At 43.5% G+C, this 16,224-nt stretch overlaps 1 protein-coding gene and 1 long non-coding RNA gene across 3 annotated transcripts in view; one reads left to right on the top strand and one right to left on the bottom strand.

Annotated features, from left to right (window-relative positions):
- The window catches only part of Lrp6 (low density lipoprotein receptor-related protein 6), a 120,438-nt gene extending 106,117 nt beyond the window's left edge, over positions 1-14,321 (top strand). Inside the window, exons 18-23 of one of the 2 annotated variants that reach the window (NM_008514.4) lie at positions 1,329-1,565; positions 3,029-3,139; positions 4,512-4,742; positions 5,964-6,100; positions 7,150-7,247; positions 9,717-14,321. In NM_008514.4, coding sequence (NP_032540.2) covers positions 1,329-1,565; positions 3,029-3,139; positions 4,512-4,742; positions 5,964-6,100; positions 7,150-7,247; positions 9,717-10,011 — 1,109 coding nt within the window. In that variant the 3' untranslated portion in view covers positions 10,012-14,321. The remainder of the gene's footprint in view (positions 1-1,328; positions 1,566-3,028; positions 3,140-4,511; positions 4,743-5,963; positions 6,101-7,149; positions 7,248-9,716) is intronic. The other variant, XM_006505657.4, reaches the window with a different exon arrangement.
- Positions 7,104-9,720, bottom strand: Gm52921. The gene is made up of 2 exons (XR_003956530.1): positions 9,463-9,720; positions 7,104-8,091 (listed from the first exon to the last, which is right to left on the bottom strand). It is a non-coding gene; the product is annotated as a predicted gene, 52921 (long non-coding RNA).
- Positions 14,322-16,224: the final 1,903 nt, after the last annotated feature.

Genomic DNA, 16,224 nt, shown 5'->3' with positions numbered 1-16,224 from the left:
AATAATATTAATAATAACAATACAGGATTACACACTATAATCCAGCATTCAGAAGGCTGAGGCAAGATTTTCTCCAACTCAAGACTAGCCCGGGGTGTACAGTAAGACTTTGCTCATGTAGACAAACACAAGTTGACAAAATAATGAAGGCTTTAATGACGTCCCTAGTTGTTCTACTCTTGTCCTTTTAAGGATGACCATCCCTTGTTTGTCACACAGTCAGCTGTGTGTCCTTGAACATCACTTAGCCTCCGGGCTAGATTGCTGTGTGTCATGGCTTGTGTCTGTAGTATCAGTTTAAGTTACATGGATGGTTGTGAATTATTTGAGCCCAGAGTTCAGCATGAAAACAGGATGAGACCTTGACTCTTAAAATTACAGAAAGGGTAGGGTATGGACACACAAGGAGGAGCCGTGTGCTTGAGGTGGTGAGAGCATTCGCTGCACAAGCAGGAGGGCCCTACTCACAACTCCAAACACCATGGAAAAATAAATAAAGCCAGGCATGGCTGTGCGTACTGTGGCCCTAGCCCTGTGCTGAATTAGGAGGGTCGGTGTGGCTCTCTGGCCACCAGTGTAGCTCCAGGTTTAGTGAGAGACCTCGTCTTGCCTTAAATGGAGAGCAGTAAAGCGGGACACCCAGTATCCTCCTCTGACCTGTACCTGTATACACAAGACAGACAGGGAAGGAATATAAGGAAAAATGAGAGAAGAAGAGTGCATGTGGTGGGTTGTGTCCAGGCCTCACATGGAAGGCGAGCTACACATGGCAGAAGCATGTTTTTCCATAGACATATAAACAAGTAACAATAGCCAGTTCTAATGAGTAACCTGGAAGTATACTCACTTCTGTCCACTAGACTTGGAAGGAGCATGAAAACACATTCCAAGATGTTTTTTAAGACACTGAGGTCACAAAACTCGTGTCTTGTTTCTTGGACTTTTCTCACAAGCACTCGGGATTTCTCTCCCAGGACTCCATTCTTGGGCTATGTTCGACCACTCACACAGTAAACCCAGTGACAAGAAGGAGTAGGGTCTTCAGGGGTGTGAGCACCTCAGCGCTATGTTCATTCTAAGCTAACTTTAAAAAAACATGGAAATTGGCAGTCATAGTGGTGTTTCCTGGGTGGGTTGCAGACGTTTTCGTCCTAATCAGGCTGTAATGCTAAGACTGCCTGTGTTTTTAACTGGTTACTGCATCTGGATGTCTGTGAGCAGATGAAGTATGTATTGTAACATGTTGCCTGTGTAGTTTGCCTAGGCCCCCTTGGCTCTCGTGTTGTCTCTGTGTGACCACTGCTCTTTCCGTCTCTCCTCACATGCAGAGCCTCCAACGTGTTCTCCTCAGCAGTTTACCTGCTTCACTGGGGACATTGACTGCATCCCTGTGGCTTGGCGGTGTGATGGGTTCACTGAGTGCGAAGACCACAGCGATGAACTCAATTGTCCCGTGTGCTCAGAGTCTCAGTTCCAGTGTGCCAGCGGGCAGTGCATTGATGGTGCCCTTCGATGCAATGGCGATGCGAACTGCCAGGACAAATCAGATGAGAAGAACTGTGAAGGTACTAAGTCCCTCGGTGCTTGCTTTATGGTTCTTTGCATCAAGTTATTTAAAATTCAGTGTCCTTTTGTTGTTGTTTTTGTTTGTTTTGGCTTTTTGGCTCAATAATTTGAGTTTTATATTTGACTATGCCTTGCACATTATATATGTTGCTAATTATTTGAACCATTTTATATGTGTAAGTTCTCTACAAATTAATGTGTTTATTTTGCTACTTGATCGAAATACCTTGGTGGTGAGTGTCTTTGGCTGTGATAAAACACTCTCACACTGTCCAAGGGCACCTTAATGAAGAAAGAGTTTATTTTGGCCAAAAGTTCCTGAGGGAGAGTCTATAAAGGCAGGGAAGCTGAGAGACCACATCTTCTGCTTCAAGATACCAAGCAGAGGAAATGAGCTGGGAGTGGGGTGAGACTGTAAACTTAGCTCTTCCCTGCCCGATGTACCTCCTCCAACACTGCAACTCCCATAACCTCCCAAACAGCTCCACCAAATGGGAACCAAGTGTTTAAATATTTCTCTTGTAATGAGACATTGCTCATTCAAGTCACCACAGTGACATTTTTATAGAGGTGTATTTAGCTCCCATTCTGAAATGTCAAGGGCAGGTGCTGGCTTTAGTTGGGCTCTGGTAAAAACTTCCTGGCAGAAGGCAGCACAGTAGTGAGAGCACTTGGGAGAGTGAGGGCACACATCTATACTACGGAAGGCAGGGTGAGAGGAGGGGCAGGCTTGTTCTCTTGTTCTCCCTTTAAAATGTGTAGGTGTTTTACCCAAATGGGAAGGACTGACAAAAAGAATAGTGGTCACACAGAGATAGGACAGTCATAGCCAAGGGACCTCAATAAAAATATATAGACACCATTTTACAATACATAGACTTTGTAACCTGCTTCATGCACAGATACTTATATGCATGGCGCCTAAGGAAGCCTTAAGAAGCTGTCAGACCTCTCAGTATTGGAGTTAGATGGTTGTGAGCATCTGTGTAGGTGCTGAGGAGGGACCTCTGGAAGAGCAGCCAGGGCTCCTTAACCATGGAGCCTGCTCTCCAACCACAGGCGTGTTTTTGTATGACTAGTTTTTCTCAAGAGCTAACACAGGGTACATTGAGCATTCCCTAACATATTCTGAGAATGAGGTCCAGTTACCTGCCACTATGCTCCCTCTACCTCCAAACTACACGAAGGACCAGGGCTCCAACGTATGAACCTTAGGAGGAAGGAATACATTTAGACCATCCAAACCACACCAGTAAGTTCTGAAAATTGAGAAATAGCACCAAAAGTTAAGTGAAATAAAAAATTTGATAACAAAGCAGAGAATATCATTTTTACCAGTGGGAATCCTTAGAGGTAGCACTCACCTGTGTCTGAGCCTGATGTGTTTTTAGATTATACTTAGAAAGCATTTGATAGAATTTGTCTTTTCATGGTGATAAAAATAAAACTGCCTTTTTTCTAGTGCTTTGTTTAATTGATCAGTTCCGCTGTGCCAATGGTCAGTGCGTTGGAAAGCACAAGAAATGTGACCACAGTGTGGACTGCAGTGACAGATCTGACGAGCTGGACTGTTGTAAGTAGGAACAAAGCCTTGTAAATCCCTCACAACGGAGAATTTGAAAAATACCTATTCCTTTGCTTTTTGTATTTCACTTACAATCCCGATTTCCTTATGTAAAACACATATACTAGTTACTTGTGCCTAAGATATTTTGTTTTGCCTTTAATAATTGTTTAAGGACAGTAGTTGCGATATATTTAGTAAAACACCAGAAAAGAGCAAGCATTGCCTTGCCACAACTAAAGACGCAAAATCCTCAGATCATTTAGATGCATGGAAGCTAACTGGTGATCGACCTTCATTCTGAATATTAGGTTATGTTTAACCATTCTTGACATGTTTCTACCAGTTTCTCGGGATCTAGAACCTAAATGCTTTCTTCCTCCTTTCCTGCCATCCTGTCTCCCTCATCCCTCCTGTGCTTGCTTGTCTGTCTCTCTTCTTCCTTGCTTCCCTCCGAGGTAGCCTGCAGTGGTGAGGAGGAAGCCTGCCATCAGTGTGGAGCAGAGCATCAAGAGAGGGTTATTCGTCCTCGCGTCTTGGCACTGGGAAGGCACCAGGAGAGAGTACAAGCGTGGCAGCGGGCAGGGTAGGGTAGAGAGGGCGCCACAGAGGACACACACTGAGCTGAAGCTGATGGCCACAGCCAGGAGGCTGCTGCCGCTGTCACTGTGTTTCTGTTAGAGATGAGCTTAGCTACATTGACAGGAGCTTGGCATATCAGCAGGCAGGACGTGCTCTAACGGCTCTTCAGTTACGAGATTATCCATGGGTTAACTAGTCAGAGTGGAAGAATTTTTCTTTTGAGTAACTGGGTGCTAAGTCTGATAACTCACTTCTTCCTGTTTTCCCAAATTCTGCTTCTTAAACACTCACGTAGTCAGAAGCCCAGGAAGGCGAGTGTGCTGGGAGTCTCCTGCAGTGCTCTGGCCTTCCTCCCTGTGTCCTCTAGTAATCAGGGACCTGGGTTTATCTTACTCTCAGGCGGCCGGGGAGCCCGAGAACAGTAGTGGTTGGATCCAGGTGCCTTCACTCACCTGCAGCTTTCTGGTTCCGAGCTGCTCTGGCCTTTTTCACCATTCCACTGAAAGCATTTGGTGACATCTTTGGGTCTGTCCCTTCTAGCCAAAAGTTTACAATGATACTTCCTGGTCTGTTGTCTTATTTTCATTTAACAGAGCTTCTTTAAGTTTATTTAAATTAAATAATGCCATTTAATTCATATTTTTATGTTGTATGATATATATGTATATATGTATGTGTTCATATATAAATTTTATGTTGTTTGATTTATCAACATTGTTTTTATTTTTGTATTCTTGTATTGCTATTTTGAATATGCAGTTGCTTTCCTATTAGCTAACTACAGTAATCTCTATTTTAGATCCAACTGAGGAGCCAGCACCACAAGCCACCAACACAGTTGGTTCTGTTATTGGAGTAATTGTCACCATTTTTGTGTCTGGAACCATATACTTTATCTGCCAGAGGATGCTGTGTCCTCGTATGAAGGGAGACGGGGAGACCATGACTAACGACTATGTGGTTCACAGCCCGGCGTCTGTGCCCCTTGGTTATGTTCCTCACCCAAGCTCTCTCTCTGGATCTCTTCCAGGTAAGTGGCAAGCGATTTATGAGAATCTGCTCTTGTCCAGTTTTAAGTTCTAGGATTACAAACTACTCTGGGTTTAAGGAATTGTGAGAACTTTTTTTTTTTTACAGTTTTATACTGCCTTTCTATGCAAAAGGACTTAAGTATGACTTTGTCAGCCAGCTCCATGCCTCTGACTGCACCAATGAAATTCAGTGCTTGGTGAATACCTACTCTGTATAATTTCATCGAAGGGGGACCCTGAGGCTATGAGTGTAGGAATAAAGGAGTGGGAAGACAGCTCAGTTTGCTGTCCACAAACAAGGATTTGGAAATAGCTGGTTGGCAAGGAGAGAATATAGTCCCCTGTGCCCTCTCCTGATCTAACATGCTGACAGTGGTGTGAGGTGTGAGGTGGGTTAGCCAGATGTTCCCGCCTGGCTATAATATTCTTGGGGAGTAAAGCTTTCCCTAGTGCTTAGTGCCTTTAGTGAAAAGAATCCTGGGTTTTTATGCATCTGGAGGAGATGCCTGGTCAGAGCTCTCTGAAAATAGGAATTTACTATGGTTGTGACTCTCAGAAGAGCCACACTATTTAAGCTGGTGAGTAATGATGCGTCTTTGTTGCCGTACCTACTTGCAGTGGGAATGGGACCCTACTTGGAACAAACAGAACTTGTATATTAGCATTAGGAGCTTTGAGTTCAGAGGTGTCTGAGTTCTGTAGGTAAAGTGGTGTTTTCTTTCCCAGCACTCGGGAGGCAGAGGCAGGTGGATTTCTGAGTTTGAGGCCAGCCTGGTCTACAGAGTGAGTTCCAGGACAGCCAGGGCTACACAGAGAAACCCTGTCTCGAAAAACCAAAAAAGAAGTGTCTTCTATGCATTGTGTCTGTCTTATAAAAACACTTGGCATTCTTTGGCGCTTATCTGCTGGCTTGACCTACTCTGGTTTACAGTCTTCACCCCCACAGTTCTTTCCTTAAGTCTTCCATGAGAGGTGCTTACTTTGAAGGGCTGTTTCCACGGACAGAGTCAGGTGGGAGCTGCTTGGCCTTACTTGAGGCCAGTTCTCAGTGAAGCCCATGGTTTGGACGTTCATTTCCCTTTTCCATGAACTCTTTACAGCTGTTAGGAGGAAAAGAGGGTGGATGTTGCTTTAGTTGATGTTCTTCTAACTAGAGTGTTGATTAGCTGTTTCGTGTATTTTTATAAATGTTACTCACCCTTCATTTTTCTTTCCTTCAGGAATGTCTCGAGGCAAATCAATGATCAGTTCCCTCAGTATCATGGGGGGAAGCAGTGGGCCCCCCTATGATCGAGCGCACGTCACGGGAGCCTCCTCAAGCAGTTCTTCCAGTACCAAAGGCACTTACTTCCCTGCAGTAAGCACGCTCTTGCTTTCTTTACACTGTTAAAGTGCATATCGTGTTAGATGAATTCATTTCAATGTGGGGCTTAAGCACATAGGAGTCAGTGGAGAGTTTACCACCACTGCCCTGTGCTTGCAAATCTTTTAAATTTACTGTTGAAACATAATTTCAACATAGTTGAAAGCATTAGATAGTAATTTCATAATTCAGATAAAGTTAAACTAGTAAGGAGCCAGACAGACTTACTAAAGGCAGCAGCTGTGGCTGGGGAGATAGTTTAGTCATTAGAGTGCTTGTCTCACAAGCAAGAGGACCTGGGAGCACAAGATAAAAACTGAGCCTCACTCATAATCCCAGGGCTGCAGAACTGGGAACAGGAGGCCCCCTGGAGTTCACTGGTCAGCCAGTCTAGACTAGTTAGAGAAATCCAGGCTAATGAGCAAGCCTGCCTCCCCCCACCGCCACCCCTTCTAAGTAAGTAAGTAAGTTAGTAAGTATAGTGTTCTGCCTGCACTATGCCTGCAAGCCAGAAGAGGGCACCAGATCTCATTATAGATGGCTGTGAGCCACCATGTCCTTGCTGGGATTTGAACTCAGGACCTCTGAAAGAGTAGGCAGTGCTCTTAACTGCTAAGCCATCTCTCCAGCCTGAGCAAGCCTGACCTAAAGGAGGTGGACAGTGTCCCTGAAGATGACAACTAGGGTTGTCCTCTGGCCTGCAGACACGCATGCACACGTGCTCTTGTACATACACGCATAAAAATAAAATTTAAGAGAAAGGACACTTAGAATTCCTCTTAAACTAATAAAAATTCTGTTTAAAAAGTAGAATCTGCCTGTGCCAAACACACCAGTGACGTAGGTGACCTGTTTTCTCCTCTCTGCTTGGCCCTGTTCAGGATGGAGAACTGGTCTAGGAAGGGAGCCACAGTCATGAAGGCAGTTGTTTTGGGAAGGAGAGTATGGTAATACTGCAATGGGAAAGAACGGACACAAAGATGAGGAGACAGAGATCTGTGGGGATTGTCCTTAGCTTAATATTTTAATTGTTTTCCTTTTAGATTTTGAACCCACCACCATCGCCTGCCACAGAAAGATCCCATTATACCATGGAATTTGGTTATTCTTCCAACAGTCCTTCCACACATAGGTCCTACAGGTAAGACACACCCTTTCCATATTCTGTTTGTGAACATACAGACCATGATCACCAAAGAACAGGATTTTTGTTCACCTGTAAATCCTTTCTTTCTCTGGGCATTTTTTAAAAAAAAAGATCTATTTATCTATTTTATGTATATGAGTACACTGTAGCTGTCTTCAGATACACACTAGAAGAGGGAATCAGATCACATCAGAGATGGTTGTGAGCCACCATGTGGTTGCAGGGAATTGAACTCAGGACCTCTGGAAGAGCAGTCACTGCTTTTAACTGTTGAGCCTTCTTTTCCAGACCCATTCTGTATTTTAATAGGCAGTTACACAAGCTGAGTAATGCAGTTGAGAACTAGGCAAGACAGTTCAGAGCGTCGTGAGAACTTGCATACAGCAGGAGCATCACATTGAAAGAGAAATGAGAAGAAGCTTGGTCCATGTTTACATACGTCACTGTGACCTGGAATGAAAGTTTTATGTAGTTAGTTGCCTGTTATAAACAAGTTTCCTTAAAATGAACAGAGCATATTTGTAAGTGGCAACAGGAAATGGTGGCCTGTCTTCATGTGAGTGTGCTGAGCAGGTCACTCTTCCAAGCTCTTCAAACATCAGCAGAAGGTCGGGAGTGCTACATTCTGTGTCTGCAGGCCTCAGTGCCGATGCCATTAGAATAATGTTTGCTTTCAGTCACGTGGATCAGGGTGACTGCAGAGACGGAGGTACAGTGGAAACTGCCTGCCAGCGTCAGCTAGGACCAATAGGGCTGGCTCCATCCAATAGGTCTGTCCATGAGTTACTGTAAGGTCGTGAATGCCCCAGGCATGTTCTAATCAAAAGCAGAGAAAGGCCTGAAAATTGAAAAGGAGAACCAGAACCTAAAATTATTTATTTACAACTTATTTAATTCTGCTAGAATAAAACATAGATCAAAGTATGAAACAGTTTTTAAATCATTTCCTGTATTAGGTCTAAAATCTGTCTTAACCTTTTTGTCATTTGCCATGATTTTTAGATTTACAGAATTTTGTTGACCAATTTTCTTTTTTTCCTTTTCTTATAAGACTGGAAGTATTTAGCTTTTAAAATTCTGATTCCAAAAATCTTGCTAGCCTTTGACACCTGCTTGGACAGAAAGGTGAAACAGAACAGGAAAAGCGCTCTGACAGTGTCCTGGCTGGACTGAAGCTGCAAGCCCCAATCCTGCTCAGGGCGGCTGCGGGGCCAGGCTGCGGGCAGCAAATTCTGGGTGCTGTGCCCCCAGGAAGCTTATGAGCTCCCTGTCAGTTATTCTGGCCCTTGCCCCTGGTCTTGCAGTCAGTGTATTTTAGAGACAGTAAATGCATGAATCTTTAGGATAAGTATAAGATAAGCTTAACCATATTTACAATTAGAGTCCTAAGAGGTCATCCGGGGATAAGTCAGTGTTGTAGTCGGCTCTGCCTTCATGGAGTGTTCCTCACCACGGCACTTTTTTTTAGATAATTACATTTCAAATTTATGAACTGTAGGTTACTTAAGAAGGTAGGTAAACAAGTGTAAGCATGTTAGACTCTTGTTCTGTTATAAAGTTCACGCACTGTCTGAGTATTTAAATTGATCGTTTTGATAATTGAAACCATACTTAGGACTGTATACCCGGGTACCCACAGAAATCAAAACGACTACTTGCAAGTTAGAAGGGTTTCCCTTTGCACATGATAGTGATGGGATAGATCTGCCCTCACTGGGAGTTTAGCCTGAATCGTGTAATATTTTACTTTGAAAAGAAATGAAGTCTTCAGACATCATAACTTACCTATCAGGCAAATTATGAATGACTGAAGAATGTGAGAGCGTAGACTGTGAAGACCCATTCTACACACTGCTGCTCCAGGAGCTGCTGAGATCATGAGTGCGAGGTGTGTGGCAGAGGTTAGACCACCAAGGCTGGAGCTGAGAGTAGACCACTTGCTCTGGGGGAAAGGCCCTGGCTCAGTTCCCGGCACCAGTGAAAACCAGAGTGCTTTTCTAAAGTGCATCGATAGGTACAGCTCTTGAGTTGGTTTGCTTTTATTCTTTTTTTATTTTTATTTTTCAATATGTCTGGGGGTCAAACCCAGGGCCTCGTGCACAGCAAGCACACGCATCTAGATTTACCTCAAGATAGAAGAGCTATTTGGGGCCCAATTGAGTTCCTCTCTGCTCTCCAACTCCATCCCTTTTTACTTGCCTCTACTTACATTTTACTTGCGTAGGTCTTCCTTTGTTGATGTGCTATTCGTTGCCTCTCCATCCATGTCTGTGAAGAGCAGTGGCTCTTTGGTTGTGATGGTTTTGGGGATTGAACCCATGGGCTCACTGCACACAGCAGTCACGCGAACTACCCATCCCCTACACAGATTTCGACTGCACCAGCTCCCAGCCTTCAGACTGATTTCTGATGCAGTCTGCTTCTATAAAACTAACGCAGTGCTCTATTGCTTTCCTGCTCTAGCTATAGGCCGTACAGCTACCGGCACTTTGCACCGCCCACCACACCCTGCAGCACTGATGTCTGTGACAGTGACTATGCTCCTAGCCGGAGGATGACCTCGGTGGCAACAGCCAAGGGCTACACCAGTGACGTGAACTATGACTCAGAACCTGTGCCCCCACCGCCCACACCCCGAAGCCAGTACTTGTCAGCGGAGGAGAACTATGAAAGCTGCCCCCCTTCCCCATACACGGAGAGGAGTTACTCCCACCACCTCTACCCGCCACCACCCTCCCCCTGCACGGACTCCTCCTGAGGAGGGCCCCTCCTCCTCTGACTGCCTCCACCGGGACATGTAAATACACATCTGGTTGAGATCTGGAGGGGGGGAGGGAGCTATAGAGAAGAGTGAGGCAGACTCTGTACAGTTAACATTATAAAGTGGGTGGGTGCTGGAGATATTTGTACAGAAGAAAAGAATATTTATATATTTTCTTAAAACAGCAGTTTTGCTGCTTGTGCCATAAAAGTTTGTATAAAAAATAAATTTGTACTAAAAGTTTTATTTTTGCAAACTAAATACACAGAGCATGCCTTAAGCCCAGTGAAGAGACTGAGTACAAAGGAAACAGGAAAAGAAAGGCATCACTGACCAGGAGTGTCTGGGTTTTAACGATACCAAAAAATAAAAAGGAGAAAGTAATTCCATCTTAGAGTAGCAAACTTGGAAGTAGCCAAATTGCCTTTGGGTTAACTAACATTTGAGGGCCGACAAGTCGAGAACCCATGAAAGAAGAAATAACAGTACTAACTTTGGACACAGGGCTTTGTTTTCTCCAGGAATCCAGCAATTTTCACGAGGAAAATAGATAGTTGTGAGATCCGTTTTGAGTGCTGCTGTTGTAGGAGCTGAAGCGTCTCTCGCGGGAGCTGCTGAGAGCTCTCGCCTGTCACAGTCCATGGTAACACCAGCTGTTCTCACGGTCTGCCTCCCAACACCTTGGAGACTGTTTTGCCAAGAGCCATGATTTATTTAAGCTTTTTAATCTGAGGAGTTGATTAAATGGAATTTACTAAACACGAAATTGAATTGATTTCAGTATACCTACTCTGTTCGTTCAGCAATTGGCTGAGTTTTTAAGTTGTTGGCTGTTTTTGCATAATCAAAAGTTAGCCATATTATTGGTCTTCCACAATTGTTTTAATGCTCATTAAAGTGTCTTTTTAGAACATATAAGAATGCTTAAAAATCACAAATCTAACTGTTATATTCTTGTAAATTAGCTTTGTATCCTTGCAGCATACAATATCACAGTGTGAAATCATTTTATGTATTTTGTTAGTAAAACATTTCAATGTGCTCTCGTTAGAAACAGTCTGTTTAAACAGAAATTCTTATTGTTAGTAGGCGTCCCCTAGATGAACTGTTTGTGACATTTTCACTTTCTGTGGACCAGCTTTTCTCAGAGTGATGTTTGCAGGCATAGCTCTGCCGATGTGCTGTGAGGTAGCTTCTCGGTATGCGCTGTGAATGAGTGTGTTCACACGGCCCACAGTCTGTCCTTAGTCTCCTCCTGTGTCTCTCTGTGTGCTCTCTCCTACCCCATTATGGATTAAGATAATTTCACAGATTTAACAGTGGGATTAAATGAGAAGACACCGTGAACTTCTCAGCTGCAGAAATTTGAGCAGTGGAGACAATGGAAGTCTCCTGTCACATGCCTGACCTACTGTCACATACCGGGCCGCTATGTCTGTCACTGTTGGGGCTGGCTGTGGGATGACCCTGCTGGGGACTAGTTTCCTGCTTTCACATGTGCCTAGCACTCCTCTCCTAAAGCTGAACTTTTTTTAAGCTAGTATGATTTTTACCTTAACAGGTGTCGATTAATTATTGAATACATTTTAAAAATTATATATTGAATTGTAGCTATGAATTTCAGAGCCTAAGGGGAAACAATGAAAGAATTGATTTCAGAATTTGGCAGAGTTTGAGCGACTTTAAAAAAACAAAACAAAACGCCTAAGAACGTTTTTAAAGAGAAAAAACTCCTTTCTGACTAATGCGTAGTTGTTGTGGACAGCTTAGTGAGAATCAGGGGCCTTGCATCTAAGTAAAGGGCAATCTACCTGTGTCCTGCATTTCAGTCAGATAAGCATTAACTCTTCCTGTTACTGAGACGAAGTGCACAGAGCCTTAAGACAGACTGGACACTGAACTTGCCTCCTGTGACGCACAGGCTACTCAACACTTACGTGAAGATGGGAGGGTAGCAATACTGGGTATCGGTCAGAATTGGAGAATTCTTTATGTTTACATTTTCAATGTGCGTCTTTATCTGGTGGGCTTCCCATGTAGGAGAGACTTGCACTGTCGTGTGCCGGGAACGGTGTGGCTTGTTTCATCTCAGTCCAAGTGCTTGTGCTGAGTGGCAGTGGCCTCTTGCAAAATACTAACTTGTGTGCCAGTTTGTTGAAATGATTTGAAGGCGGTTCAGGTCAGTCTCAGTAGCCTCTTTCTGGGGCCGCTCAGCCGCAGTGAAGATTGCTCAGGGTACGTCTTAGTGAGGGTCGTTAAATCAAAAGTTAGGAAGATGATGATACTCAAGTTACATGGACAGTTACGTTTAAATAAACTGTGTCTCAATTATTGAACATAAGAGAAAATGAGGGAAAAGACAGTTTTAAATTAGGCTGCATCTAGATTCATTACTCAAGAGGAAACATGAATAAATTTGATTAGATTTCATAGTTACAAGGGTATTTACTTTGAACGCATATCTTAAAGTGTGCCTGCTCACTGATCGGAGAGGGTATGAGGTGAGCTTTTGTCTAGCTTGCTTTTGTACACTGCAGTAAGCTTTTCTGCCGTGCAGTCTTCTAGAACTAAGACTCAGACTTGACTCATTTGGAGCCCAAGTCTTCTAACCAAGGCCCAAGAGTTCTTGCTTAGGTCAGATAAATGGCACAGGAAGATAAGGTTTAATTTAGAGTCGGTGGGTAGAATGTTATTAGTATTTTCCTTCTGTTTTAAAATTTTACAATCTTTTTCGCAATGAATACTAACTTGTAAAAAAATGGCCATCTATTTTAGGTAACAGTTTTTGGGGGACAACATGTTTTTGTCTTGTCAAAAAGGCCCGTCAGTGAAAACAGTTGAGTTCATAGCTGTGTTAGTTACCTCACCAGTTAATTGAGATTTGTCTAGTGACCAAGAAGGCTTTCTGCAGGGAAGTCGGCTTCCCTGCAAGGCACAGAAACAAAAGTCTTGTTCAGTTCCAATAGTTCTGCTTTCAGTGACTACAGTGCTTAGTGTAGCCCTTATAACTTTATAGAAACAATTACCAACTGATTTCTTACTCAAAATTAGACTATAGATAGGAGTTTGGGTATCAGTTGGTTGGCAGTATTTAAGAATTCACAAATGAGAGCCGTGCATGAGTGTGGGTACAGACTGAGTCCTAAACAAGTTTGCCATTAAGCATTAGTTAAAATGTCAGAATCCCTGTTTAATCTCCTGGGGTTTCCTCACCCCAGGCCTAAAACAGGCTGTGAGAAGAGACGTGCTTTGAGGACCCGGAAGGCACTGCTTTGTAAGAATGTCAAGATTAGGCTTTTGAAACCTTAGATTTTCAAGTCAAGGACTTTGGGCCTCAAATACAAAACGACACATTTGTGACCTAAATACTGTGCCTCACAGATCCATACAGCCCGTGGCTTTCTCCGACTGAACAGCTCACTGAACTCAGCTTACACCTGAGTAAGGGCGGTGGGGAGGTGGCAGATGCGCGGGTTTACCTTGATGACCTAAGAGTCACCTCCTTCAGGGAAGGAAACTGTCATTTTAAACATTGTTTAACATTTTCACAAGGCGTTTAGAAAGCACTCCTGATTTTATTCCTAGGGAATTTTTAGGATTACAAATTGATGTCTTGTACTCAGAATATGGCCCGACACACTCATCATTGGGTTTTTCCCTTCTTCCCTTAGAGTGCTAGACAGCTTGCTTCTGCTTCACTGTCCACTTGGGGCTTGCTTTGGTTTTTGTTTGTTTGTTTTGTTTTTTGTTTTTGTTTTTTTGTTTTTTTGTTTTTCCATCAAATACGAGAAAGTTGAGGGAGTGGTATAGCTACATATATCCATGTGGCTGTGTATCTGTATCGATGCCTAAATATGAGTATTCAGAGGAAAGGAAGGCAAGGGACTGCTCCCATCAGTCCGGTGAGAGGAGGCTGGAGAGAGGATACAGGAGGCTGAACCTGACCGGCCTTGTTGCAAGTGAAGGATCTGGTGCTGCTTTTGCTGTTTGTCCTTTTTGAGTCTGAACGTTTTCTTAAGCTTTAATCTTTATCATTGTCTTAAAGTCAGCTGGTGTTTCTTGTACATCGACTTTGGAATGATGGTGCTTTGCAAGGATGTATTTATATTATAATGGCCAACATTTGGTCAGCCCTTGTCCGCTTATTCACTTCCCCCCTTTTGTAAAATAAGTGCTTTAATTATAAACTGTATAAATACCTTGTATAACCCCCCCCCCTTTTGATTATTACAAACAGCTGAATTGTAACAAATGAAATGTTGATTTTTATAATAAAACAGTGGAAAAATCAGTGGAAAAAATGAAAATGACTGTGCTTTGTGTGATTAACACTGCCGTATTTCCCACACTGCAAAGGCAGCTTTGAGGTCTGCATGGAGAACTGAAAAGGGCGGCGGGCTGGCTTTGGGCTGAAGCACCTGTGCCTACAAAGAACCTCGGGCTTCCTGATGTGTTCTCATTGGTGGAGTTGGATGGGCGATGCCCTTTCTGTCTCTCTCCCTAATTAGCCATGAAGTGGTGGTATGGAGCTCAGTGTGTCGCTGCCCTGCAAGATTGGTGTCGCTAAACCAATGAGAACATCAACACCAGGTCCCACTCAGTCTCATGTGGCTGGTTTGACGGAAGGCGATAGTTTAAAACGGAAGCCAGATGCTAGTGGGTCTCAACAGGTGCTCTTGATTCCTCCTGAGAGAAGTCTTGTTATTTCCACTTTTCCTTTATAAGGAAGTAGGAAAGGCCCAGCATAAAGGTCATGCCATTTCCAGTTACAGAAAGAGCTGAAGTCTTACCTGAACCCAATGTGGTCTAAGGATGGTGAGAAGCCCTGTGTATCTGGGGCCTCCTCTTGCCAAATAGGCTTTTGGTACCATAGTTAACAGTTCTTTTATTCTGTATTCATTGCCTTGGGTGTGTAGCTTTTGTTTCTATAAATTTAACTCCTGATGAATTCTTGTGGCCAGTACTCTTCGTCTGTTTTTTTTTTTTGTTTTTTTTTTTTGTTTTTTTTTTTTTTTATTTGATTTTTTGAGACAGGGTTTCTCTGTATAGCCCTGGCTGTCCTGGAACTCACTTTGGCCTCCAACTCAGAAATCCACCTGCCTCTGCCTCCCGAGTGCTGGGATTAAAGGTGTGCACCACCATGCCTGGCTTACCCTTGTCATTTATACCGATATGCAGTCTACACATTGGGATCATTATGGAAAGCTTTCTACCTGAGTCTTGCTTTTGTGAATTAAGATTTAGGCAGAGGAGAAAATCGATCTTCCCCTGTAAAAAGGCTGCTAAGATGATGGATAATTTTACTAAAAATCTGGCAAGCATTCACTGTGCACCAGACATTATCCTGAGTTTTCCCTTTACCACGTTCAAAAGTAATCAACTGATTGATGGCCAAACTTGATAGGCAATGCCTGCTGGAAGCTGACCGTCTCCAGTCAGAATTTCTATCAAAAACAGGTTGTCGGTGCTGAGAAGGATAAGGCTGTGACTCCCAATTCTGCTCTGTTGTGTTGAGATGGGCTGTTACCACTTTTCTATTGCTGTGATGAGACACCAAGTTGACCAAGGCAACTTACAGAAGAGAGAGTTTGTTGGAGGCTCCCAGTTGCAGAGGGTGGGTCCATGGTCCTGAGCAGGTAAGCATGGTTCTGGAGCAGTAGTGATGACTTACAGCGTGAGCCACACGCACAAGCACACCACACTGGGAGTGGCTGCGAGTTTTGAGTAGCCTGTTCCCGGTGACACACCTCTTCCAACAAGGGCACACCTTATCCTTCCCAAACAGTTCCACCAACTGGGGACCAAGCATTCCAATATATGAGTCTATGGGGGTCATTCTCGTTCGAACCACCACGATTGTTCAGTCATGTCTGCGTACACTTATGTTTTAGATTTTCTTCATTTTGATTTTTTGGGGGAGTTTGTAGGGGGCTTGTTCTTCATTTGTCCTGAGGCAGGGGTTCATAAATCAGGCTGACCTTGAACTCGAGTCTGCCTGTGTCTGCCTCCGGAGTACTTGGTTAAAAGTGTGCCTTGTCAAGCCTTTACCGACATGCCTGGCTCTGTGTTCCTTATTCAGTTTATAACTTTCTGATTTTTTTTTAAAATTATTCTTTGAGTGATGAGTCACACAAAAGTATGCTCAATTTCTAAATATTTGGAGGATTTCCATTGTTTTGTTATTTTAAAACTCAATTCCATAAAGGTCAG

The sequence above is a fragment of the Mus musculus genome, chromosome 6, assembly GCF_000001635.26.
Source record: "Mus musculus strain C57BL/6J chromosome 6, GRCm38.p6 C57BL/6J".
Taxonomy (NCBI): domain Eukaryota; kingdom Metazoa; phylum Chordata; class Mammalia; order Rodentia; family Muridae; genus Mus; species Mus musculus.
This window is presented reverse-complemented; position numbering and strand designations above follow the sequence as displayed.